The 26,922-nt window shown below is 43.3% G+C and overlaps 1 protein-coding gene across 1 annotated transcript; it reads left to right on the top strand.

Moving 5' to 3' along the window:
* Window positions 1–3,316: 3,316 nt before the first annotated feature.
* On the top strand, window positions 3,317–18,039 carry SNRPD3 (small nuclear ribonucleoprotein D3 polypeptide). Its single transcript, XM_085633387.1, has 4 exons — window positions 3,317–3,450; window positions 14,955–15,104; window positions 16,854–17,046; window positions 17,806–18,039. The coding sequence occupies exons 2-4, from the start codon at window positions 14,979–14,981 to the stop codon at window positions 17,865–17,867; spliced, it is 381 nt and encodes a 126-aa protein (XP_085489513.1). The 5' UTR covers window positions 3,317–3,450; window positions 14,955–14,978; the 3' UTR covers window positions 17,868–18,039.
* The last annotated feature ends 8,883 nt before the right edge of the window (window positions 18,040–26,922 follow it).

Below are 26,922 nucleotides of genomic sequence, written 5' to 3'. Positions count from 1 at the left end.
GACATGTTGGTTTGATCAAAGTTTTATGTTAGACTTATGTTTTGAGGCTTTAAGTTGAGGTTTGCAAAGAAAGAGGAAAGACTATTGTGATATAGACATATAAGGAGAAGCATGACCGCTGTGATTGGATGGGACATTGGGCTATTGGGGCTCATGGGATATGCAGTTTAAAGTTTTAAGTGTTTTGATTGGCTGATGTGAATTTAACAGTAAAGAAAGAAAAGTATACTACTCGCCCTGTGTCCTTAATAGAATGGAAAATTCTTGGCACCTTAGCTAGAAAACTTTTCATTGCTCTCTACACTTTCGTCTGGGCCTTATTGATCACAGATGCATAATGTATTATTTTATTATTTACACAGTAGTTAGGAGAAAAGAGGACAGCTGATGCCTGTGACTCTCAGCATGGTAGGACACAAACTGCAGCCCATAACCCCTTGTCCATTCCAGTCTCAAGGCATTTCTAGCAGAAGATAAAGCTAGCGAGCGAAGCGCTCAGCTTGGAAGATGATCCCCAGGCGCTTGTGGAATGGCAGCAGTTCATGTGAGTCACACACTCTCAGTCTAATGACTGCACTGTCTTCATTGTCTAGGCCGCAATTCCTGTTAGTTTAAACTGCTCATAGGCATGTTTTTCTTTTTTAATATTTCAAGCTGGGAGCACAGAAATGCCAGGGGATGAAGGGGGGTTATTTTGTGTTTCACACAGAGAATGCTTGGTATTTATGTATGAATTTCCAAAATGGTGTGTGGCAATTTCCAGCTCCATGTAGCATATGTGCCAACATTTTGGAAGAGGAAAGTAGGAGATTGAAAGAAATGATCGGGAGAATGTATTTTGCCCCATTGACTTCTATTGAAGGAGAGGCAATTTCAGGTGGGAGACAGGTAAAAGAAAGACATATTTTGCTTGAAAAATCGGTAGTCTCCCGCCTGAATCGGTTCTATTGGCATGTATGATGTCGCTGTAAAAGCCAAGCTGTCAGTATCCTATGAAATATGCTGCTACGATGCCCTGCTCTGCAGCCAGATGTAAACATCTGCTGAAATTTGAAACTGCAAAGGTGATAATCCGTAAATAGGCTTGCACTCTGACTGCTCCATCGGTCAATGTGGCCTAGGCCTCACAATAAACAGAATCTGGGAAAAAATATTCTATAGCTGTTTTGTTCATATTTCAATTTATGTAACTGCATACACAATAAGCATACACCTAAATGAAAGATGATAAATCATACAAGTTAAAGAAATCGATGAAAAATGCATTATTTTAGGTTAACGTTATGAAACCCCATTTGGTTAATGCAATTATAGAAGATGATATGTATGTAACCAGAGAGAAGCATATTTTTTTTCCTGCTTGGCACAGTGGGGTGTAGTGACTTCTACATTATAGTTCTACAAAATCCCAGCCTGTAATTGAAAGCACTGTAGATATACTTTGTTTTCAAATTGTATTGCATACACTATAACGTAGGTGCCACAAAATATGCAGAGATTTTGTGCTAATTATAAAGCAAGTTTTAACCTTCCATTTCTGAAACCTTGTCAGCTATAATAAATATATAAAAAACCATAGGTTTCACACACGTTATAGTTAGGAATTAGCATTTAAAAAACCTTGCAAATTCACTTAAAAAACCATAGGTTTCACACATGTTATAGTTAGCTGGACATTTCCCTCGTAAAAAACCAATGAAATTCCCCTGTTATAGTTAGTGCAGGCAACTATAACTCACGCGACCGCAATCCTCTGCTGATGACGTCAGATATTACATCACTGATTAAATATGTGTCTTTCTGAAAAATAAATATTTGTAATATATGTATAGCTAAAGATTAATGGAAGAAGACATGGGTAAATAGGTGTCTAAATACAGTGATGTAATATCTGACGTCATCAGAAGAGGATTGCGGTCGAGTGAGTTATAGTTGCCTGCACTAACTATAACGGGGGAATTTCATGGGTTTTTTACGAGGGAAATGTCCAGCTAACTATAACATCTGTGAAACCTATGGTTTTTTAAGTGAATTTGCAAGGTTTTTTAAATGCTAATTCCTAACTATAACGTGTGTGAAACCTATGGTTTTTTAAGTGAATTTGTACGGTTTTTTAAATGCTAAGTTATGTATTTATTAATATTTTTTTTTTCAGGTTCTTCACCGTGCGCGCACCGTGCGCGGTGTGCGTGCCTTGTTTTTTTCATCCTTGGGGGTCCTTCAGTAACCCCCTGACAAAGGCTAGGGGGTCAGGAACTGTCCACCCTGCCCCCTTTTCACATTCTCCACCTTTGTTTTTCACTGCCTCAGACTGCGAGAGACAAAATGGCGGCCGACACTTCCTGATTTCGACCGACTGAAATGTTTACTGTCATGTAACCACCAATCAGAATTACGCTTGCGCACGTCAGCGTGCGCGTACGGTATGCTTACCGTACGCGCACGGTGCGCGCCTATAGATATATATGTACTTTTAACTGAAATTTTCTCAGGAACTACTGAACAGATTGACTCCAGATATTCAAAAGGCACATCCCTGACCTGAGGACTTTCTCTTTGCCAAATTTCAAATAATTCTGTTCAGCCGTTCGGGCTGTACCTTGGACTAAAGGTCCCTATGAAAAAATGCATGGGGAAAACGCGTTTTGGGACCCCCCTTTTTTCTCAGCCCCCGCTTGACTAATCACCCCGAGACTTTCAGGGTAGGAGCGGAGCGGAGCGCCCCACCTATTTTGACAAATTTGCGAGGATTCGCCAACCGGCGCCAAAGTTATTCAAAATAGAATTTTCAGATTTCCTATGGAAACACGGTCCTAACTATAACTATCTACTGGCGACCGCCAGTAGATAATATATATATATTTATATGTATATATATATATATATATATATATATATATATATATATATATATATATTTACATTGATATATACATATATACACACACACACACATATATACATACACAGATAAATATATGTATATATTATATATATACACACACATACACATACATACATATAAATATAGATATTTGTATATGTGTATATAGCAATAAAAAAAATAGGACAAGCCATACATAGAAGTAAGACTAAAAGCTTTAGTCTGACCTATAATTCTGACCTGTCCCTGTTTTGGCCTCGCAAAATCTGGTTACCCTTGTGCAGATCCTCTTACTACTAACTTGTTTTATGCCTGATATCGATCAATAAATCTTGTTTTAAAAAATGGAAACGGCTATTCAACAGGGATTGGGCGGTAGTCTTTCTTCTATTTCATTCTTCAGCTGTCCTTCCTTTCTTTCCATACCCCATTGTATTGAGTAGGAGGCGTGGTTCTTTTGAGCTTTCTACCGGAAGTGCTTCCGTTCTCGCAGTGCTTTCTGGGATTTAGAACGACGCCATTAGTTCGTAGAGCGGGAGCCACGCCGGAGAGAAGAAAGATAAACGGTGAGAGTGGGCTCGGGCGTGCTGGGCTGTGTGGGGTTGGCTCTATGGTGGTATTAGGCGTGGGTGCCGCGGCATTCCTTCGTTCATCGCCTACCTGGCACATTGCTTGCGGGCCTAGGTGTCAGACTCGAGACGCGGTGCGGTCTGCCAGTACTTCTGTACTACATGTGGATAGGCGGTTCCTGCTTCGAAAGTGGAGTCTGGTGGCTTTGTCGGGGGTACGTAGGCTACCCTATCGGACGTCACGGGTGGATCGGAGGGCTTTGGTGGGTGAGCGGGTACTCGAGTGAACGGAGCCTCCTTCCTGTGCAGTACTCCTGCCTGAAGTGGGGTTGGTTGTGAGAGTACTGAAATGACGAGGAATCGTCTGGTATATCTTAAAACCACAATTGTTTGAGACAGTTTTCTTTATTGCACTACATCTTTTGCGATACAATGTCCATTATTTTTCACCCAGGTATCTGGAGCAGCCTGCATTGTGTTTTCTGTCACTTTTGCTGTTACACGTTCCGAGGACGGGTTGGAGACAGTGGATTCCAAGAATATTGGAATCCCTGAAAATTGCGCGCTCGTATTACGGAGCCGCCATTCCGGTCACCTGTATTGTATAGCTACCCATGCTGTCGCGGTGACTCTTCCTGTTTCGAACTTGAATATTAGACGAAGCCATGTTATATTACTCTACTGATATACTTATCATCTGTTTGTGAATATATACTCTCCACACGTGCGGGATAGCTTTACGTTGCTTCCTCAACTACGTTGACTGTTCTAACAGAAGCCTGTTTTTTGCCTTGAAGAAGTTCCAGTGTGGAACGAAACGCGTTGGCTGCGAGTTTTTTTACAAGAAAATTACAAGAATACTTCAAAGATATTGTTTGGACCTGGACTTCTTACTGGTGCACCTTCCTCTTTTGTTCTATCTTATAGATTCTATAAAGAGCCCCAGCGCAAAGATGAAGCACTTGGGTGATCAGACACTACAAATTAAATTGCATATAGCCCGATAATTTGTTACCTGATTGGAATTGTATATCCAATGAAATACAATTTATGCTATGGGCTTTGGTTACTTTAGCATACCAATAAGGGGACACAAACTAGGCAGAACTCTACATGCTGTTTACCTATGATACTTCTGACCAATCTGAATGATTAGATGGATACCAATGGGGCATTGCCCAAAGATGTAAAACGAAGGGGACAATTATCCATGCCTATTAAGGCATCAGTTAGCTTGTTTTTTTCTGCCGTGGTAAAGGGGCCTGCTACTCTCTCCATAGCAGACAGTAATTAGCAGCGGGGTTTCTCCAGCGTTGTACCTCCCCTGCACTTGGGGAAAGCAGCAGCAAGCCCGTTATGTGGGGCTTTTCTTATTCCTGTTTGCTAGCAGGATCAGGTTACTGAAATGTGTATTGCACCCCCACTTCTGTGGCAAGCAGGCAGGAGTAGGCAAACATGAGTTATGGTACTGAGGGGGACCAGCTGAATCCACTCCACTGATGCCAAGGTTGCACTGTTCTAGCATACATGGTTCGAGGACCATTTGGTTGCTTGAATCCCATTTGCTTAAATCGGTGTCATTGTAGCATACCTGGTTGTGGTCATGTTGCCAATCAGTGATTCTTCAATCCACAGCTCAGGTCCCTGTTGCCAAATAATCATCCTAATCGGTTGACTACTCATTTTACACCCAATCTTGGCATAGCAAGTCAGAAGTGGCCTCCTGGCCTGAATGCAGTACCCCATGTGCTTTCTGCTAAGTGATAAAACCAACCTCTGTTGATTTGTTATATAAAATGGCCTGAGGTCACAATTGTCGTATTTTAGAACACCCATCATGCACATGTTCACAGATTGCTTCCCCTTTGATTATCAGTGTTTTCTGTGGCCCATGCTTATGTCGTTTGAGTTTGTCACAAGTTCGGACTTTATCTGGCCCCGTCTGCCATCCGTGATTACAAAATGTATTTGTATGTATGCACATGTATCCTTCGGACACTTGTTCAGAGGAATGATCTCCCAGTAGTTTGTTGCTCATTTAAGTGTGCCACATTACATAGACAGTTTTTGCTTTTTGGAGCCAGGCCCTGACCCAACCTCATGGCCGCTGTATGCTCAGCAGGTACTAAAGGTGACATGTTTAGTTTGTGGCAGGAGTGTCCTTAGTGTGTCCCAGTACTGCCACCAAAGGTGTGAGCTCCAACTATATTGGATATAACTTGCCTCGCCTACCCTGAACATGGGTACTCGCAAACCTTTTCCCAGGGGCCGTCTGTGGTGTGACTGAGGGCCATGCTGATGCCAGGTGATTTGGGGTTTGTAAGGTGGGTGTAGGTGAAGCGAAGTACATATAGTGGCTGAATTGAGCAATGTGAAACCAAAAATTTGGGATCAATCCCACCTTCCCCATTTGACCATTGTGTGATCCTATGCAATTTTTGTTTTCTCTTTTTTCCTGCTCTTGTTTAATTTAATATCCTATGATGTCCATATACCATAGCAACCATGGCCACCCAGAGTGTGCACATAACAGCTGACTTGCCTTTGTCCTCTATTGGCGGAAGAATGAATGTTTCTAAATTCATGTTTGAAAACTTGTCATTTAAGAACCTCAATGCAGTGAACTCATCAGATGTACTTGAGTGAAAAGGTTATGCATGTTAATTGAAGACACTTGTATTGTTTGTTCGTTCAAATAAACTTTATTCGATTCAAAGAATCATAAGTTTAAACATTTACAGGATTTATACCTATTTGCTTCCCTAAATCTCCATATACCAGCAGAATTATCAGTATTAAAAATCATCATTGCATTCCACATCCCTATTTATAACTAACATTTTTAGTTCCTTTCGTAATTCATAACGTTTCCTAATTATGAACACAATTCTAAAAAAAAAAACCTAAGGACTGCACTGCAAATTGCGGCTGTAGAAAGTGACCTCAAATAAACAAAGCCCTCTCTAAGAACAGGGGCGAATAGCTTTCAAAAAGTGGTTTAGAAAGCGTGCTCTAGGATCTTTATAAAGAGAACAGAACGTGAGATGCATTGTGCTCTGTTTGGCCCTATTACAGGGACAGGTGGCTAGTCTCACACCAGCCAACCTGTTTTGGATATGCCACTAAAAAATGCAATATACAAAACCAAAACCTAGTCGACAGAAAACGCGATTGAACATGTACAGTGAATGACGGGTAATATTGCTGATAATTTATTGTCCCATCAGCTAGCATTCCCCGATCCTGGCTTAGACATTTTTAATTCGGTGCAGTATGCATTTTCAATAATTTTCGTATTGGGCACGATAGTATCTGGGTTGTTGTAGTAATCATCTAGGCCAATTTTAAGAGCATCCCTAACCTAACAAAGTCAGGGAATTGACACTGCATTATACAAGCTCATACAATCTTTAAGTATACTGCTAGAAAAAAGCAGATCTTCTGAAGACCAAATTTTCTCCCATAAAATAAGTGGGGCAATGTTGATCTTTCACGCCCATCTCTGAATGACAAAATAATGTTGAGGTGCTACTAGGAATCATTAGTAGTCTCTTTAAAAAATTATTTTCTAAGACCTGGATCTGATAGCTCTTGTGGTAACCCCATACTCCAGCCCCAAAGGTGGCTACAGACAAACACTTAGATAATATCATTTCTGTGACCGGTTTATGTCCCAGTCTACATGCAAAACGAAACAGCCCCTCTATTATTCTACTAGTCTGCTGGACCCTTATCGTGACTAACTTGTCCCAATTCAGTTTGTTGTTGTTAAACATTACCTAGGTAAGTAAAATTGGGAACCTTCTCGATCGTTCATCCATTCATGATAAACTTCTGGTTTTAGATTTTTTGGGCCACATACCATGATGATTTATCTAAGTTTACTTTGAGGTCCAATCCTGACAGTCAGTGAAGGCGATCAGTACCTTTTGTAGACTATTGGCCCTTAGGGTCATTAATACCGTGTCATCGGCATATAACAGGGGTACCGGTTTGCCATCTATACTGGGAAAATCCAGTTGCTGTTTTATCAAAAATGATTAAAGGCCATTTGTGTAAATAAGGAATAGGAAAGGAGCCAGAATGCAGCCCTGACGCACCCTCCTCCGTAGACGCTATGGACCTGGTCTTCTCTCCTCCTGGGCCAAAGCGAACAGTGACGGTAGTGGATTTGTGCAGCCTACGTAACTGGGTGAGAAGGGGCTCTTCAAAAACCATTTCCCCTGTCATTGTCCATAATTTTCCCCTGCAAACAGTGTCAAAAGCACTGGACAAGTCCATGAAGGCCAGGTGAATCGAAGATCACTTTTATCATATTTTTACACGTTTGTTGTTAGATGGCTTTAAAAACTAAGCTCTCTTTAAAGTTGTGGTGTAGGGTGCCTTAATTACTTCCATTCTGAATGTTGGCGCTGAGTCCAGTAAACAGCAGACTAGTACAGTGCTGCTGTTTACCGAAGGGCTGTATGGAAAGGTCAGGAGGTCCCCAAGTGTCCCCTGGGCTGTACTTTGAATATCACTGCTCCTAGAAGGTTTGCACTGGATGGGACATCCACGTCAAGGATCCAGTCACCCGGTGTCATTCTGCATCTATCACAGCTGGGTACATCTCAAAGGCCTAGCTTGTCAGGGGTGTAATCCATTCTATGTGGTAATTTAAAATGTATACGCTGAGGCTTATAGTTCGGGTCTTATTGCAACAGTAGTCCCATTGCACACCAGAGATCTCCAATTGTAAGTCCTCTTGCCATGCCTGACAGTCCAATGGACATGGTGTCTGGGCTTTGTCCTTACTTGGACAGTATATGCGTGACACCAGTCTCTTGGGTCTAGGGTGTTGAAGGTGGGTGGCAGTGCTGGGCATTCGTTTCAGATTTCGGTGCAGGCTGCTCTAAGTCTTTAGTAGAGTATCTTGGGGCCTATAATCTATGGGTAAATGTGTCTGGCAGGATGAAAGTATTCCCTAGGTAAGGGTCCTCAAGGGACCTGAGGTTCATAGTGTCTGGTCTTTGGTATAGGCCTGTGTTCTGGGCAAGTTTAGAACTTGGGGCTAAAGTAACATAATTCGAAGTCAGGCGCTGCCATACCACCTCTTGCATAAGGCATCACTAGTGTCCCCCCAACTCGCACAAGGCTACCTCACTACCCATACCTGTAAAGTCAGGGCAGAGCTTTTTGCGTTAATGACCACCTCTGTAAGAGGGATTGGTATGCTTTTGAATAGATAAATGTATTGCTTCCTGAGCAAGCAACAGTAGTGGTTTTCAAGAAGATTTGGCTTAGACAGCACTCCCAATTGTAACACGCTAGGTCAATTCCACTAAAAATGTAACGCAGACCAGTAGCATAGTTAGTGTCAAACAAAGTTCATAGTATGAAAATTTTGCAGGATTTTCACAAAGATACGGCGAGGATAAATGACGATCCAACTAGGTCCCAATGTAGTCGATGAGTTTTAATAATCTTCAATGCATGTGGTGTACGGAGGAATGGCCAACACGTGTTTCGTCTGTACACAAATAAGTACAAAGACTTTTTCAAGGCACATGAGCTAATGATCCATAGGACTGATGGTATGGTCCAATGTTAAAATGCTGAGTAGCAAAGTACGTCCATGAAATAGCACAAGGAAATGTACCCCATTGAATGAAGATAGAAACTAGAAAAAAGTTCAGTAGTCGTAATACGTTCGCAGAAGGATTAATGGTATAATCCAGTATCGCATAGAGAATAGCGGCGTATATCCATATGTATAACTAGGAGAGTAGGCGAGATTCCCCCAAAATTAGTTTCGGAATCAAATCGTGTGCTGAAGTCATGGGGTAGTCATAGTACGGGTGGCAGAGTCGAGTCTCCCGCGATGTGGCCAGAAAGCGGATGACAGCGCCTGATAACGCTGGTCTTTGGTATAGGCCTGTGTTCTGGGCAAGTTTAGAACTTGGGGCTAAAGTAACATAATTCGAAGTCAGGCGCTGCCATACCACCTCTTGCATAAGGCTTCACTAGTGTGTGTCCCCCCCCCCCCCCAACTTGCACAAGGCTACCTCACTGCCCATACCTGTAAAGTCAGGGCAGAGCTTTTTGCGTTAATGACCACCTCTAAGAGGGATTGGTATGCTTTTAAATAGATAAATGTATTGCTTCTGGAGCAAGCAACAGTAGTGGTTTTATTAATCTATAAATTTGCTTCTCTTCTGGTAAGCAGTGTGCTGCAGTTTGTTCGAAGTGCATGTTCTAGATATTTGACAGGTGTGATTTCCTATCAGAGCGAGTATTCCAACTCTCTGCTGCCCAGTGTGTCAATGGCATGGAAGATTTACCCCAGTTATTGGTGATGCAACATAATCTGGCGAATCCTAATAACTCTCTGGTTATTGGTGAAACAGCTGTTTTTTCATGCACAATGTAACGTAGTGTGCAAATATCAATATTACTAGGTGTGGAAAATCTGAGCCTTTTCCCATTTAGTGTTGTCTTCGTCTAGAGAATGGGGGTTCCTTTGCCAGGGCAGATAGGACAGTGGGGGGAGCAGCCTTGTCTGGTGCCGAAAGCTGTGTGGGGTCAGATCATTCCGTTCCTACATGGTAGTGCCTTAGGTTCTTCATACTGTAGGTTAACCCCTATCTCTTTTTCTCCAATTTGTGGCTGCTTTCGCACATAGAAAAAGATGCCACTCAAGGGAATCTAGCAGCTTGGTATTGTCTGGGAAAACCGCCCCCAGTCTATTCATGCTACTACACGGAGTGTGACCAGAGTTCTAAAGTTGTGTGGGGTGGATCTTCCCAGGACGAATCTGGACTGGTCTTGGTGGATCAGTAGGGGGAGTAATAGTTGTGTTCTGTTTGGTACCAATATCACAGATTTTATTAGCTGTAATAATTTAGAGGGGGGGGTCTGTAGGAGTCAATCTTTATAGGAGATGGGGGTAACTAGGCTTGAGGGATTTGGGGGCTTCATGCATAGAGGTGGCATTTGTCCTGCATAAAGGCCTCCTCATAGCCTGCCTGCAGCCATGGAGACAGCTTGTGTGCATATGTGCACTCTTTCTGGCACTTTAGTGTGCTGAACAACATTTTTGTATGCATGCTTTGGCATACTAAGTCCAGACCTATTGGCTCTTCCATTGCTTGCTTTGAGAACTCAAAATCTGATCAACCAATCTATAATATCCTAGGGTATCTGTCTAATGCATGATTTTAGGAGAACACTGACCAGGTGATTAGTGTAGAAGAAACTTTAGTTGATGCACGATATTAAAAGTTTTTTTAGGCTGCATCTATGTCCCTGGAAGAACTAGCAAATTGGATTTTCTTTGTAGACCCTTTCTCTGCTTGTAAGAAACATTTCCGTTGGTCATTCATTGATTGGGCACTGAGGTGTGCTTCATTTACTGCATTAAAGTCTAAACTTCTTGCTTTTACTGCGTAGACAGCTAGTCGTGTAGGCCTCAAACTTAGTCACTCAGACCTAGGTAATTATTTCAGAGCTATGTCCTCAAAGTTAGACAACTACACATTGTGCTCCTTTGCTTGGGTTTCACTTACATCAACTGGTGTTTGGCATCTATAAATAGACTTTCAAACCTTAACACCCCTGAAGTTGTCAGAGTAAAATCTTTCACCATATATCCTCTCCATGATGCACCCATCTTTGTGCTCACACTTGTATATGGGGTGCTTGGCAACACGTTTAAATGGGCACTGTCATAGAAGTAAACGGCGTCATTTCTAAGAACTGCTTATGTTGGTTGGTGTATCTTTGTACCCTTGGATATATTGATTCACATCTTTATTGGCTTCAGTATTTGCCAGCTGTAAGCTGCACAGGCATGGTTCTTGGCTGCTAGCATAATTGCCGAACAGTATAACATTTTTTCTCCTTTTGCTGCGAGTAATGATTGCCTAATTTACTTTCGCAATTGACTTGACTTTTTAGGTCAAGCGTAGGTTGCAAACACATATTGTGGCTTTACTTGGACATGAAAGCTTGCCCATTAGTAACCACTTGTGTTTTATTGTCTTGCTTTCCCTGTTTCCATCTTTAGTCCTTGCTTGGAACATAGAAACTTTACTGTCTTTGGCTGGCTAGTTACTATGCTTCCACTGATCGCTTTTAGTGAGCTACTTTCTTTTAGTTTAAACACTCCATGAGGATGCGTGTTTTTTCCAGCGGTCTCCCTAGAGTGCTTTTTTTCTGCTCATTTGCTTCTCCCGCCCGCACTAATGTTGGTTTCTTGTCCATTGTTTCCTCTGCGCTCCATGTTGCTCACTTCCTTCACCCCGCTTTCTCTTCCTCTTTATCATCCTCCCACTGTTTGCTTCTTCCCAAGCCCAGTGCTACTTGGATCCCCATCTGCTCGCCCATTAACCTTTTTAAGTACTTTAGTTTACTTTAAAAAAACGATTTCCTGATCAGACTTACATCTGTAAAATTAGGAAAAAAAATGCCTACGCCATTTTGTAGGCGTGTGCATGCATGCTCTGGTGCGCCACAACATGGCTAAAACATTTGCAACACCAAATGACCACTTGAAGCATCAGTTATATTTAAACATTGTACCTCATGTCCACAGGAGTGTGGAATTTAATAAAATATCTACTTCTCCATGGGGCAGGTTACTTCATAAATCTACTTGTCCTGTTACAAACCCACCCGTCCCTTTGGTGCAATGTAATGCAGCAACAAATTATGGCAGCAATCTCATTATATTAGAGCTCTGATATAGCCTCTCTGATTATGCCAGGGCTCATATCATAGTAGTGTTTCAATACTAGCAATCTCCTTATGTTGCCACATTTCCGGAGATCTAGATACTTGAGTTGGAGGTAGTGCTAAGCAATAGTTTCAGGGTTAAGAATGCCCATTTAAGTCTGTGCACACCTACTAACGTGCATGTTTTAAGGGTTTTCAACAACTCTAATCTAATCATTTCCCATACTGAGAAATGTTGTTTAACTCCAGACAATGGCAGATGTAAGCCTTCTTCCAGAGTTGGGGAAAAGTTGTTGGAGGGAAAGTGAACTAGAAAAATTCAGATGTTTGCATGAGCGAAGCTACACATACATATTTGGTCATACTAAAATGCAGTTCCAAAATTTTGAGTATTTCTTGTCCTACTTCTGTAAATTCTTGGGCATTCACGAAAGCCGTGAAGCTGCGCTTATTGCAAGAACATATACCATGGATACACTTGTGAGGCTTTCTTTAATAATTGAGCCCCATATTTGGTCTGGCTTTTACCATGACATTTTGCGTTAAAGCTAAAATTCCGCCTCTCTATCGGCTGTCTTCACTGTGAGTGACAGCTTTCTGCTCTTTCACAAGGAGCATATCGGCACACAAAGTAGTTTTGTTCAGTGCCAGTAGCTACTGTGGAAGTGTGGGCTTTTTGAGACCAAAAACTATTTTTGCTTTTGCCGAAGTTTGTTATAATGGCGAGGGCCCGGCAGCTCCCACACCAATAAGGTATTACGAAAACCATGCCAAAACAATTCACTCGTTGACATAACTAAAAAGCTGACCAATTTCAGACCTACTTGCTTTGCCAATGCTTGCTTGTTTTTGCGTCCCATAATTTTATTGAAACTGGTTACACTGATTTTCCATTTTGAATATTTTTTGTTAAATACTAGCATGCGTCAACCCATGTTACTAAATGATGCTGCAAAGAAATGGTACCTGACATTTTGCAGTAGTTTAGTGAACATTTTATTTTGAAAGCAAATCGTCAATCTTGCTTTCAAGCTTCTGCAAACATTTGCATCAAATCAGAGCATTCTGGAGCATTATACATAGGCTCATATTGCTAAACTTTAAAAACATGTGTACACATTTTTACACAGGTACCACTGTCATTAGTGCAGTCAGAGCTTACAACATTTACTTCGAGCGCTCACCCTAATAATAAAGGATTTCAATTAATGAACCATAAATACAAGTTTGAACAGCATTAACATATGGACAAAAATATTACCAAAACTGGCGATATTGCCCTTCCCTGATCCATAATGTGGTAATGCAAACTGACAGCCTAAGGGTTTGTCCTGCAGGTGGTGGGTCCTACTTGTCCCAAAGACAAACTACACATGAGAACTTGTTGCCCTTGACCCCAAACAATATGTCCTAGGCGTCGGGCTATAAGAACAATTCATCCCTGTCCATTAATGCTAGGTGGATTGTGAAAGCTTGTTCTAAAAGTGGGTCGCAGTTCTAAAAATCTTGGGAAGCATTGATATAAATTGCTTAGTAGGCTCTGAACTTCCAATTTGTGGGTGCCCTTTTTATCGGACACATTGCAGTGGCTTCAGTGGTGCATGTTTTTGCTGACACAATCTTGACTAGATCTTGGCGTTCGCTACACGAACGCAAAACTTAGGCGTGCTACGAGGGGTTCCACAAACAGCAGAGTTTGCTAGGTCATGTTAATTGTTAGCGCCAGTTGTTTACCCCTTGCTGGAAAATCAACACTAGCTGTACCATGCGCTGTGCAAGAGGGCGCTGCTTCTTTCTGCCACTCGAGCAGATTTTTCACTCGAGTGGCAACTTCCTCAACCTGCACCGGTGATTTCTCAATGCGAGTGGTCGCGACTGCCTGTGTTGAGAAATCTCGCTAGGAGGTCTCGTTTTTTTTGTTTGTTTTCCTTGCTCAACAACTTATCGTTGACTAGCGTGAGTGAGGGGGAAAACGCTGCGACTGGAGCATAGTTCATTGCCCAAACCGAATCTTGACTGCTATATGCAGTGTAGAATACAGTTTAAACTGAGCCCATGTTTTTTAATACATCTTGGATGCTCGCATGTATTCATGACCTTGGCAATGATGGTTGAGCTCTGACAGTCATGGTGTTACCAGGTGTCAAAATTTTGAAGATTTTTAATTTGGGCATCCTGCCTCTTCCTTGACCACCCCTCCCACGTTTGGATTTCCCTTGCTCGCCAACTTAGCTTTGGCTAGCGTAAGTGAAGAGGAAAAAAATCTCAGAGTGGAAATCTCCGTGAGCAGAGTTCATAGCCCAGGCCGAATATTGACAGCTGGATGCAGCGTTGAATAAAAGTTTATAATGGGCTTGTTTTTTTATTTCTAAATACATCTTGGATGCTTGCATCTATTCATGACCCTGGCAATGAAGTTTGAGCTCTGGCAGTCATGGTTTTCTCAGGTGTAGAAATTTTGAAGATTTTTAATTTGAGCATCGTGTGTCGTCCTTGACCACAAATCCACACCCTCCCCTAGCAACCTGATTGGTTAAAAGGAAGAATATGCTGTAAAACCAGAGTGGAAGCATCCAACAGCAAATCTTACGTGCCTCTGGCTGATAGAAAATAATACTTGATGATTGCAATGGGTGGGGAAACAACTGGGTAAGTGCAGGGCTTTAGCTTCATGTCTTAATGTGCATTGTGTGAGGAGCATTAGTAAAGTGTTGCTGTGTATGTTCCTTTTGGTTCTTGCGAGGAAGAGGAAGCTGTAACCTGCATGACTTCTGTCGTCTTCCTTTTAGGTTTTGAATCTCATCTCTGCAGATATGTCTATTGGTGTTCCCATCAAAGTGCTGCATGAAGCAGAAGGCCACGTCATAACATGCGAGACGAATACCGGGGAGGTGTACCGCGGCAAACTCATTGAGGCAGAGGACAACATGAACTGCCAGGTATGGATAGGTCCTGATAGTGTACCTCCTACTTATCTTTGGTGTGCATAGACAGAGTCCTTCTTGAATGCAGCCTCTTACTTTTTTTTTTTTTTACAATTTCAATCTTTATTGCCGGGGTGTGGAATTTATCTCTAGTGACTGACATCACTGAGAGTGACCGCAGTCTGTTTCACAAGAAGCGTATGGGCACAAAGTTTGTCCAGTGCAAGGAACTATGGTGGCAGCATATGCTTTTTTTAAAGACATTATTGATTTTAGCCAATGTTTGTTATAACTGTGAGGCCATGGCAGCGCCCAAAGCAGTTTTACAAAAACTATGCCGGAATAGGGGACACATTAACAAAACCAAAAGGCAGACCACCAATGTAATCACTAATGGCTTTGTCCGTTTTTTATTTTCAAGTTTCTTATAATATTGTTGAAACTGTCTTTTCTCTTATGAGTTTTTTGGAAATGCATGCACCAATACAACTTTCTAAATGATGCTTTAAAAGAAATGGTATGTAGTATTCCAGTCTTTTAGCACAACGTTTTTGCCAGGTGCCATTTTTTTCAGGAACCTCTTACTTTGGAAAGCAAAGAATCCTCAATCTTGCTTTCAAGTTTCTGTAAATGTTTGCATCTGATTACAGTATTCTGGGAGCATTCTATGTAGTCTCATTAAACTTTGCAAACGTATGTATACATTTTTGTACTGGAACCACTGTCAGTAGTCACCAAGTTTACAACAGTTCTGTAGAGCACTCACCCTAAAAAAGGCTTTGCATTAATGAACTATAAATACAAGTTTGAACTTTACTAACCAATGGACACTAATTACCTCAACTGTAGACAATGCCCTCCCCTGATCCATAATGTGGTACTGTAAGCTGGTAGCCATAGGGTTTGTGCTGCATGGGGTTGTGCCTACTTGTCTCAAGGACAAAATAAACACGAGAACTTGTTTGACCTCGCACAATGTCCTGGACGTTAGGCTAGGTTTATTGCATGTGAACAGGATTAAATAAATCGGAATACTTGTGGAGGAGTACACCAGGACAAAGTCCTATGAAAGCGATCATGCACTTTTGACCAAATATGTGAAAATGCATGTAAACATTGTAGCTCCTGCTTCCTTATGTCTCCCAGCTAAACATTGAGCTTTGAAGTTCAGTAGAACAACTCTTTGCTATTCTCACCCATCCCTAAATTCCAAGAAACCTTGCCTTTTAGGCTACTTTACCTGCACCTTCTATGATCACCAGTGAAAGCTTACCTTTACTTTTAAGTGAACAGCACCAGCCTTTATAAGATTACAGACTAAGCTCAACCATTGTAATAGGATTGATCCTACATTAGAACTACATACTGTGTATGATGCAATGAACATGCATCTCTACAGTCCTGTATAAGCAGTGCACACCTTGAATGGAGTATTGTGATAATCGGTGTACCGCTTACAGCGGTCCTTCAAAGGCTGCCTTGGTAATCAGTTCGCTCTCCTTTAGTGGTATGATCAGTGTTCAGCGACTAACCTCAGTCCTGCAGGTTTTCTGCAATTTTTGGTTATATTCTTTAAATGCTTTCGGAGTTAAACTGTGCGTCCGCATTAAGTACGAGTTTTTGAAACTAACACTATCGGATTTGCTACTGCAGCCATTTTTGTGGAGTGAACGTTTTGGTCGTTTATGCTTCCTGCTCGTCTGTTGGACTTCAACTTGAGTCTTTACACCTGGGCATGTCTTCTAATGTTGTCTTGCTTTGCAGATGTCCAATATTACCGTTACATACAGAGATGGCAGAGTAGCACAGCTTGAACAGGTGTACATTCGAGGCAGCAAAATTCGGTTCTTGATTCTACCGGACATGTTAAAAAATGCGCCCATGTTAAAGAGCATGAAAAACAAAAACCAGGGCTCTGGTGCTGGGCGAGGGAAGGCTGCCATCCTCAAAGCTCAAGGTGAGTGCTTTCTGTTCAGTATAGGATTTGGGTGCAACTGGAGAAATCTTATCCGCTTTGTCTGTCCCCTCTTAAAAGCTTTTCCTGAACTTCGTCCTGCTCAGTGGCACAGTTTACAGAGCCTTTCTTCTATGCTACGATTAAATGTGCCGTGTATATTTACACAAGTGGATTATTGATACTGAGGTGCAACCTAAGGTCATTTGTAATGTCCTTAGTAATTCAGAAAGGTAAATACTGGGAGGGCTGACACTAGGCTGCAGTATAATGTTGCTCTTAAAAGCTTGTGGTATGACTAAGTACTACTCTGAGCACAGGTACAGCCTGCTAATGTAAAACATTTTGCCAGCACTGGTGTTGGCTAATGCTTCACTGATGTTCTTCAGTCCACTCACTCTCCTGAGTGAGCACTCCTCGTTGCAGAGAATGTCTGTGCTAATGATTGAGGCGAACCAATAGCTGTGTAACACTGCTAGGGAAGCAGGTTTCTGGAAATTGTAAGTCCTCTGTTAAAGAATAGCCGCCCTGCTTGGTATCCGAGGAAACGTTGTGAAATCTCCCTGGTTTGGACAAGCATCTCTTAATGTGGTACATGTTATGGGTAGCTCTGCAGGTTGGAGTAGAGTTGCTTCAGCTTGTGCCGAAGCCATTTTCGCAAGTGTAACGCAATGATGTCTTTGCTTCGCGTTTTGCTGAATTGTTTTACATTTTTCTGTTACTTTGAACTGGTGCATAAAGTAACTTTTTCTCCTCTTTCAGTGGCTGCACGAGGAAGAGGTCGTGGAATGGGAAGAGGAAATATTTTCCAGAAGCGGCGATAATTTATTCCTGTGCAAGACCTTTTTTTTATATAAATTGTTTAGGGTTTTTGTTTACTAAATTGCTCTTTGAATGAGGAAGTTTTCAAGAATCCATTTTTTTTAATGCAGACGTTTTGTGAACTGTTAAACGTGTCCCAGGGTTTTGATTTAATAAATCTGTTTCCCCAAACAAGTCGCATACAGCACTCATTTTTGTCAGCAACCACCAGACATTTTTGTATATTAAAATCCAATTAAATCTTACCAGAACGGTTTAAATTGTCCTAGTGAAGGGAAGTGGAGTCCATCTGAAAGCGGAGCGGGGCCTGTAACCCTAGCTCCGCAACTGATTTTCTGCTGACCGGGTGGGGCCGAAGAGCAAGTTCAGCGGCCCTGCCAGGGGCAAGATCTGCGGCTGGTAGGCGAGACCTATTTGTTCATGCTTACATCATGCTCATTGTGGGTTCTGGCAATGATTTGTAGCCATGCTGTACAGCAACATGGCTAAATGTAATCAAGGACTAAGATGCATCCAGTGCTGATGCACTTAAAACAAGCATTTGCAATGCAATAGGTCTCGCAGTTACACAAGTTAAAGCTATTGGCATTGTAAATGACAATGCCAATAGGCATTATTTGCAATGGCAATAGCTCAAACTCGCGTAAATGCGAGACCTAATGCATTGCAAATGCTTGTTTTTAACTCTCCACTCTTCGTGAACTCCACGTGGATTAAACAAAACTCACGCTGTTCTTGAGTAAAAGTAAGTGCATCCGTGTCTAAGTTTCCAAGAAAAAGTTTCCAAGAACATGTCCTTTAGTAAACACTTTATTCTTTTAATAAACACCCCTCAGCTGCGTCTTTTCAAGCCCCTTTCTCTGCCACCCTGACGCTTGCAGTGTGTGAATGCACAAAGCCTTCTTAGCAGCCGGCCTGGCCGGTGCTTCACTGCACCCTGTGCACACACATCAACAAGGGAAGGGTGAATGGCTGCAGAGCGGACACAGCACAAAGAAGCTGGGATTCGCCAACCCCCGCTCCCTGTTACCGGTGGGGTGGAAGCTTGGGGCGACTTCTTTACCAGTGTTTAAAGAAGCGGGCCGCTCTACCGGATACAGAGGGATTCGCCAATATCCGGGGAATCAGGTGGCGTCAATTTACTCCCGTCTGACCCCGCCAATAGTCTGAAAGGGAACGATAAAATGTTACCGTATAATCTCGTTAAAGCGAACGCGTGGTGCCTCGAGGCAACAACTTTCCATAAAATAATTGGCTGCGCACCTCGGGTTAACGGAGCCTCTGCTAAGTGTCTGCTCTCTTCTAAACAAAGCCTGTTTATCGAGGCTCAAAAGTCTCTTAATGCGTATATCCTCCTGTTACTTGTTAGTGACCAAACAGCCGCTGAATGAGCAGAGGCCAGAAGCACATGTAAAATGCTGTCTGATTATAAAAATAATACTATTACGTTAGTTACAGGATACGCACTTTCACCGCTACAGCAGTGAACAAAAAAATCATCAGGGCTCGTTTTAGAGCCTTTACGGTAATTTTGTTTAAAGCTTCCCCTCAATGCAACACACATCTCGAGTGCAGCAGGATGTGGAATGTCAGACAATACTGGCTGCAGGTATAAGTTACTTCACAGATAGTCAAATGTATTCTAGATCAATAGACAGACCTACATCAGTAATTTGTTTTGTAAAGTGCTGCCTGTCATCTTACAGTAGCTTCTGAGAGTTAACAGAGATGGATACAAACATTTGAGGGTGAGCGGTACATATTTCTATGAAAACTGTTGCTGCAAAGACTGCTCCAGGAGTGCAATGCAAAAAGTGGACAGTCGGTAACTCTTGGTTGCAATGAAATTTCGCCACATGGGGTCATTCATGTTCAGCCCAGTTGTTGCTACGTATGCTTGTATGAAATGTATAGAGCATCTTGCTGTCAACGGTTTTGCCTAAAACGCCCAACTTGATTCTAATTGTGGATGCAATCTCATAGAAATGGTCATGCAGCTGAGTGCATGTTTGCTTTTCTTGCGCGTTCGTGCGCACTTGGTACAGCTTCAGAATATTGCTTGGGTGGTTTACTCTTCTAAATCTCTCCCCAATTGCGGTATGTCTTTATCACGTTCGATGAATCTAAGATTACCTCACTGATTCATAATTCCTGGACCTAAATGATGGGACACAATTTGTACATCGCATGGAGCATCAACAAACACGTTGGGTGCTGTGGTAGATCATACACACCTCTATTTAGAGGACCATGTACTGGAATGCAGAAAAGAGCTACACTAACCATGACAATGGGTGTATTTAGTGGTCGAATTTGCACCATGTCAGACCCGTCCCTTTCAGGATAGTGTAGTGTACACCATACACTCCTAGGCACTTGCATTGCATAATTGTAGCCATCATGCTTAGTTTTACTCATTTTATCGCCCTGCTAAGATCAGGGAGTCTGGTTTGTATTTATTTCCCTATGATAGGAAGGTGTTTGGTCTGAGCTGCCACAGAGCACTACAAAGTGAGGACAGGGTATGGTTCTTTGGCCTCGTCCTTGGATACTGTTTGAGTTTCTTGGGGCAGAGGAGTGAATGGCGCATTGAGCGATTAATCAACTTTTCCGACGCCTGTCCCTGAAGAGTGCAAGATCCTCTATGGTTGATGGTGCCCAAGAGTCCAAAGGTGAAGTATTCACGCTGATCAAGTGCCTGAGATCAGTGTGCCAGCACCCCGTCCTGGATTTTTGCCCCAGGAAATGGCAGACCTGCCACAAAGAAGTAGCCAGGCTGTGGCACTTCTGCCTTCCACACGCACATGGTGCCTGTGATAAAGAAAAGCAGCATGCAGCTGCTGTGAAATGCGCAGTACAGGTCTACTATTTACCTGAACAGGCCAAAGAACACCATCTAACCAGGAAGGAATGCAACAAATTCGGATATACCACAGATGGATGCATGCAAAAATATCATTTGACACGGTTTAGTTGGTGAGCAGATGTCACATCAAACGGCATATGCGAAAACAGTTGATGGACAGAATGCAGAACAGTCATACATTCACCCCAGTACAGAGATCTGGGCCTAAATCCATCCATTTGCTCACCATGCCATTCCAGTTTGAACCCAGCCATATGCAAATCAGTCTTGACCCTGTGCTTCATGGGAACAGTCCAGCCCGACCTGCCAAGCCAGATCCTCCCTGGACTGGAAACAAGCATCCTAGGACCGGTTTCGGGGTATCGCCCCTCTTCAGCCAGCATAGTCATGGGTGCAGATTTATAAATATTTCTACCGCATCAGTGGGAAATGTGTGCCAATGTTAGCGTGAAAGAGGTTAAAATCAACCTCTGGGAAACCAATGTAAATTAGCTCCATCACAGTGCAAGCAGCGGAGATGCGACGGGGGAGGGGTTGGCATCAACTCAGGAGTGATGCATGGTATGGGAAAGAAGCAACATGGCCAAATAAAACTAAATACATGGGGGGGGGGAGGAAACCGGATGGGGTGGATAGGGTTAAACACTGACGTGGCAAGCATTGATCACTTCACTTTTTCTTCTTAAATTATACCTGAATCACAGGTCGAGCAGCAAATGGCCAGTGGAGGAGGGACACTAACATTTCTTGAATCTGTGCTTTGTCCATGCGCTGTCAAAAGAAAGGGCGGCAAAGTAATTGGACTGGTTCAAGCCTTTTACATAACGCAAGTCTAACAAGCGAGGGTGCTTGGTCAGGAAACCAATGACTTTGAGTTTAGATTTGCATCAACTGTCTTAAGTGGAGGAGCATGTACAATAGCTGGGAAACCCATCCAGTTGAAAGGTCTGGTTTAGCTTTCAGAGGGCATGGGGCTGCATGACTGGCACTGCTGGTTAGATGAGCTGGATGGTTTGCACAGTCTGTAGAATGTTATGTAAAATACCATTGAAGAGGACTACAGTCTAGAATGTTTTCTAAAATACCATTCAAGCGTAGGACTAATGTAGTGAGCGTTGCTACAGGCTGCATGTGCACATATCGAACTGAACAGTTGACCCCTAGATAGTTGACCCCTACACAGGCATTTTCTTTCCAGGCATTTTGTGCAGATTGAGAAGATGCTGTGGTTGCCCAGTGTTTGCAGATTACCTGAGGAAATCGGGGAGTCTAGGTCGAGCCATCTCTTTAAAATCTTAATGTGCTTGGAGCCTTCCTGTTACCTACCATTGCGTGGCCCAGTCCTTGTTTTATTGCTACGCGTTGGTCCAGAGTCTTCTCACTTTCCTCCTTGGGTTGAGTCTCCCCCGCACCCCCCCTGCTGTCAAGCATGGAGCAAGTACAGCTTCCTGTCTACTGCCCCAGTGTCCTTTCACTGGCCTCAGACTCCTGCAAGAACTCTTTTTAACCTTTCAACAAGCACTCTTAGGGTGAATGTCTCTGCAGCCCGTTTCGCTTCATCATGTTCCTTTTACCCTTTCCTCTATTGCTGCTGCCCCCTCTTCTCCCACCACTCCAAACTGGCTGTTTGCACCCAATTGCACCCCACCCTCCACCTTCTGATCGCTTGGTAGGTCGAGCCTAGACTGTCCTTGCGTTGCTGTATTCACTTTGGACTCAGACTACGCCTCCAGCTTTTGATTGGCTTTTGTCTGTCCTTTTTCGGAAAAAAAAGTCGCTTCTAATTCAGTAATGGTTCCTGCTTGTCCCTCCTTTCTGCAACTCATTGACTCCCCTAGAGTATTGCCCCAGGACTTGTCGTTTTCTGATCTGTCTAGGAACTCTTCACATATGATCGTGTTTGTGTTCCCCCCCCTCCTTCTTCAAAAAATTATGCGTGACACCATGTGCCTACCAGCAGCAGGACTACTTGCTTTTCAGTTTGCAATGTGGCTCCGTGTGCGAGGCTGCCACAAATAACCATCCTGCATTTCAGGAACCAAGCCCTGTGTACAACTCTCCAATGGCCAGAGCAGTGGCTCTCAGGTACTGGGCAATATTCTATAGTTGCTTGCCGTTTTGCCATTGTTTAATTTTGTTGTTAATAATCAACCAATGTCAGTCGCCCTTGAAAGAAAGTTGAGGTTAACTCCCTTAACTACTCTTTCAGAAACCTGACATGTCCTCTGACCCTGCCACAGATTATCGCGCCTGGCTTGATTCTGCCATGACACAACTAGCGCCCCCCAAACAGTGTCTTATCCAGGAGGTTACCATCAGAACCCTGGTTCAACAATACATTGAAAGCCCACAAAAAGCTGTCGCACATCGGAGAGTAAGTGGAGACTTTAAAGTAATGCAAAGACTACCATGGACTGTTATCCCTCCACACCTACAAGAAGCTTATCCCCGGTGGGGGGAGGGGGGGGAAGGCATTGTACTCCGCTGAGGAAATTACAGCGGCCAATAATTGTCCTGAAACTCTGTTCACCACTGTAAATTATACTAGCAAAGCTGCCGAATGCGCCTGACATCAACATTAGTTAAGAATTCTGCAATTCTTTAACAGAATCCTTTCAGCATGAGGGCAAGTCTGTCTTTGACCCTTTTGCACAGCTGGATAAACGCCTGGCTCAGACGCCTTAAATTATAGCCATCCAATTAACTGTAGTCTTTAATACGATGTTCCTAACTGGACATTTTCCTACGAAATGGAAGAAGCCTCAGTTCTTCCCTTATTAAAGAAACCCAACCTCAATGCTAAGGAGACTCCATTACAGGCTGATATCTAGACTCCTGTTTTCTGCAAAAGTAGGTGAAAAGCGATTAACACCAAACGTTTGGTTTTTTTTATCAAACACTATTCTGGATTCCTCCCAGTTTGGCTTCCCTGCTCAGCATAGCACAGAGCTGGCTCTTATCACTGCCACGGAGGAGCTTAGGCTGATACTTGATGGTGGGGTCGAACGCAGCTCTGATCCTTCCGGACCTGTCTGTAGCCTTTGATACGGTTAATCATGGGCTGCTGAGGTAGAAGCTGACTTCCATCGGAATCAGAGGATGGGCGCTGTCCCTGCTGGGCTCCTTTTTGTCAGTGATCCCAGGAAGTGGCCCTGGCCAACATTGTGTTGGCTGCATTGTGGAGTTCCCCAGGGCTCATCCCTGAGCCCAACGCTCTTTAACCTTTGTCACCCCTCTTGCAAACCTAGTAAGAAGCTATGGATTTACGCTGGTGTCGTACGCGGACAGCACTCAGATTATCATCTCGGTAACAAGTTCAGCCAGACAACTTCTAGGTTTCATGATTGAATGTTCCATATAGCCAACTGGATTGAACTGCTTGAAGTTGAACTCCTGCTAAGACCGAAGTTTTGTTGCTGGGGAACAATCCATCTTTTTGGACAGATACCTGGTGGCAGGTCAAACTTGGCGCCCTGCCCAAACCAGTGCTCAAAGCCTAAAAGCTTTAAGTGATCTTTGACACCAAGCTGTCCTTTGAGGCACACATCAATTTGTTTACCTCTGCATGTTTCTTCATCCTGAAAATGCTGAGGAAAATCCTCCTGGGAATACCCATGGACCCTAAGGAAGATGGTGGTAACAGTGTTTATCCTCAAGATTGGACTACTGTAATACACTCTTTTCCAGTTCCCCAAGGCGTAGCATTAAACTGCAGACGGTACAGAATGCTGCAGCAAGAGTACTGCTGGGCATCTCCAAATTCGATTCAGTCTCTACGCCTTTGGCCCGACTCCACTGGCTACCTGTAGCCAAGAGGATTCAATTAAAATCTCTGCATCGCATTCAAATCCCTCAACAGGGGGCCAACACATCTGGCAACATTTCTAAAGCCATATATCCTGGCCAGAGTCCTTAGATCCACCAACCTGGGAAATCTACTTGTTCCTACAGTCAGCAGGGCCAGATGGGGCGGCAAGAGCTCCACAGCTACAACTGCTAGCTTATGGAAGTCTCTTCCCACTATGCTGAAAAAGAGCCCAGTCCCCTCAAATTCAGAAAAGGCTTAAAACGTGATTGTTTACAGCATAATTGTACCTCGGGGTCCGTTCTGAGTTAAATGTACCAAAGGCAGCGCCTAGACACCTCAGGTTATTTGTTGCGCTTTATAAATTTCTCATCAAGGTACCGGAGGACTGCTGAGCCCTTAAACCAGTCCAATAGACTGTTAATTTATGAGACCATTGCTAATTTAGGGGGGCACGACCTGCGCATAGAACAGTAGATGGTTCCTGCAGGGGCACAGGATCGAGTATGGGAAGTATGGGAACTCAAGTGCCTGCAAGTTCAGAAATAATAGGGTCTGCCATTGACGACCTGTAAGAAAAGAACACAATAGAAACATTTTGAATTACCTACCCCACATCCTCTACTTCACACTTCACCTCAGGAAGCATCTGTTGCCCTTGAATAACTACCCACAACAAGTTAATTTTGAATGCCTGTTGCCAAGATGAGCCCAGGAAGGATGCAGAGCCTAACAACTAAGAGCAATGTGAGTATAAACCAAAACAGTTACGGGGAAGCATGCGAGGAGATACTGTCTGAGACCACCAGAGGGAGGGTGTTCTTCCCACTCCTCCCCCCCCCCCCCCCCCCCCCTCCTACCCGCTCCAGACAGACACATCAACCACCACACTCATTCATGTTCAGGCACCTCCCAAGATCAAACAAGCATTTGCAATGCAATAGGTCTTGCATTTACGCGAGTTTAAGATATTGGCATTGTAAATGGTTGCCTTTTATTTTTGTTTTAAAAACCAAAACATAAATAAAATGCTTTGTCGTTTACAATGCCAGTAGCTCAAACTCGCGTAAATGCAAGATCTATTGCATTGCAAATGCTTGTTCTGCAGGGCTACAGGCTTCAGAACTGAGCTGTGCTGACTGTTGTCTGTCCTGGTTTGCTTCTAAGCGCTTTACAGTTTGACAGGTGTACCTAAGTGCACAGGTGCCTGTGGGAGTGATTGCTGTAGCTTTTTGAGTGGCTAGAGGGGGAGGGAGTCACTAACCCACATGTACATAAGGAAAAGAGAAAAGGTAAGACCACCATGTTGACAGCTGATAAACCACCGGCCCCTCCTCCCAGCTGAACTGCCCGGTCAATGCTAGCTCCCAGGCAGGTGCTCTTGGCCATGGAAAAGGTCCGAGGTGTGAACATCTGCATATGAAGGGGTCGAGGAAATGGCCCCTGAGTGCGGGGTGTCAGAAACCTGGGGGTGGAGGGACTGGGAAAGGATAACAATAACAGACCCCCCCCTCCCCCGCGAGAGTAGAGCGCAACGCGATGGGCTTTAATTGCAGACCACAGCCCAGGAAGAGGACCCTGGGATTGAGGGCGGAGGCTGATTGGGGCATCTACAGGGATGCCCAAGGCTGAACATTGCTCACATCCCTAGGGCGGGGCTTTGCTGGGCAAATTACAAGGGCCTGCATCAAGCTCACGAGCATTTAGAAGTGTTTCCAACAATAGGCTATTCGTTTACAGTGGCAAAACAATAATAAACTCAAGCGCATAAGATCAGTTTTGCTGTTAAAGCGCTGCAAACAGGTGGAACTACTACCACAGGTAAGGTGCTTGGTTTATCGACTCTTGACGGCTTAAGTGCGGAGTTAGCTTTGGTAGGATTCAAACTTCTGTCACGTTGGTCACAGCTTGTAAACATCGTGCTTATTCTTGGCCGAAAAATTGGTAACCAGGAAAGTTGTAATACAGTTAAAACACGACCTGTAAGCAGCATGGCTCAAGATGTGAAGGGATCTACTGGCAATTACCTAATTTCCTAAGAGAAATTTTCTTTCCACAGCATCCAGAGGAGCCCCTTTCTAACTGGTGATGGGGATGAGCTGCATAATATGGAGAAAATACAACTTGCGCCTGTACATCCAGTATCTATGCTGTACAGATATACTTTGAATCATATATGGAGTCTGGTGCTGCCCAAGAAGGTATTATTGCTTAGCCTACCAGCTCTGTGAAAGCGGCCTGAGCAGCAAATAAATTTAATAAACAAGCGCACAGAAAATGCTGCAGGTACATTCTCAAAATTAACATTCTGCCAAGTACTTTAAAGGGAAACCTAGCAAGAGGTGCATGGAGTGCTCGGAGAACAGAGCTGTTATTGCTACAACCC

This window comes from Triturus cristatus, chromosome 11 (assembly GCF_964204655.1).
Source record: "Triturus cristatus chromosome 11, aTriCri1.1, whole genome shotgun sequence".
Lineage (NCBI taxonomy): Eukaryota > Metazoa > Chordata > Amphibia > Caudata > Salamandridae > Triturus > Triturus cristatus.
The sequence above is the reverse complement of the archived record's forward strand: the minus strand, read 5'-3'. Positions and strand labels throughout refer to the sequence as shown.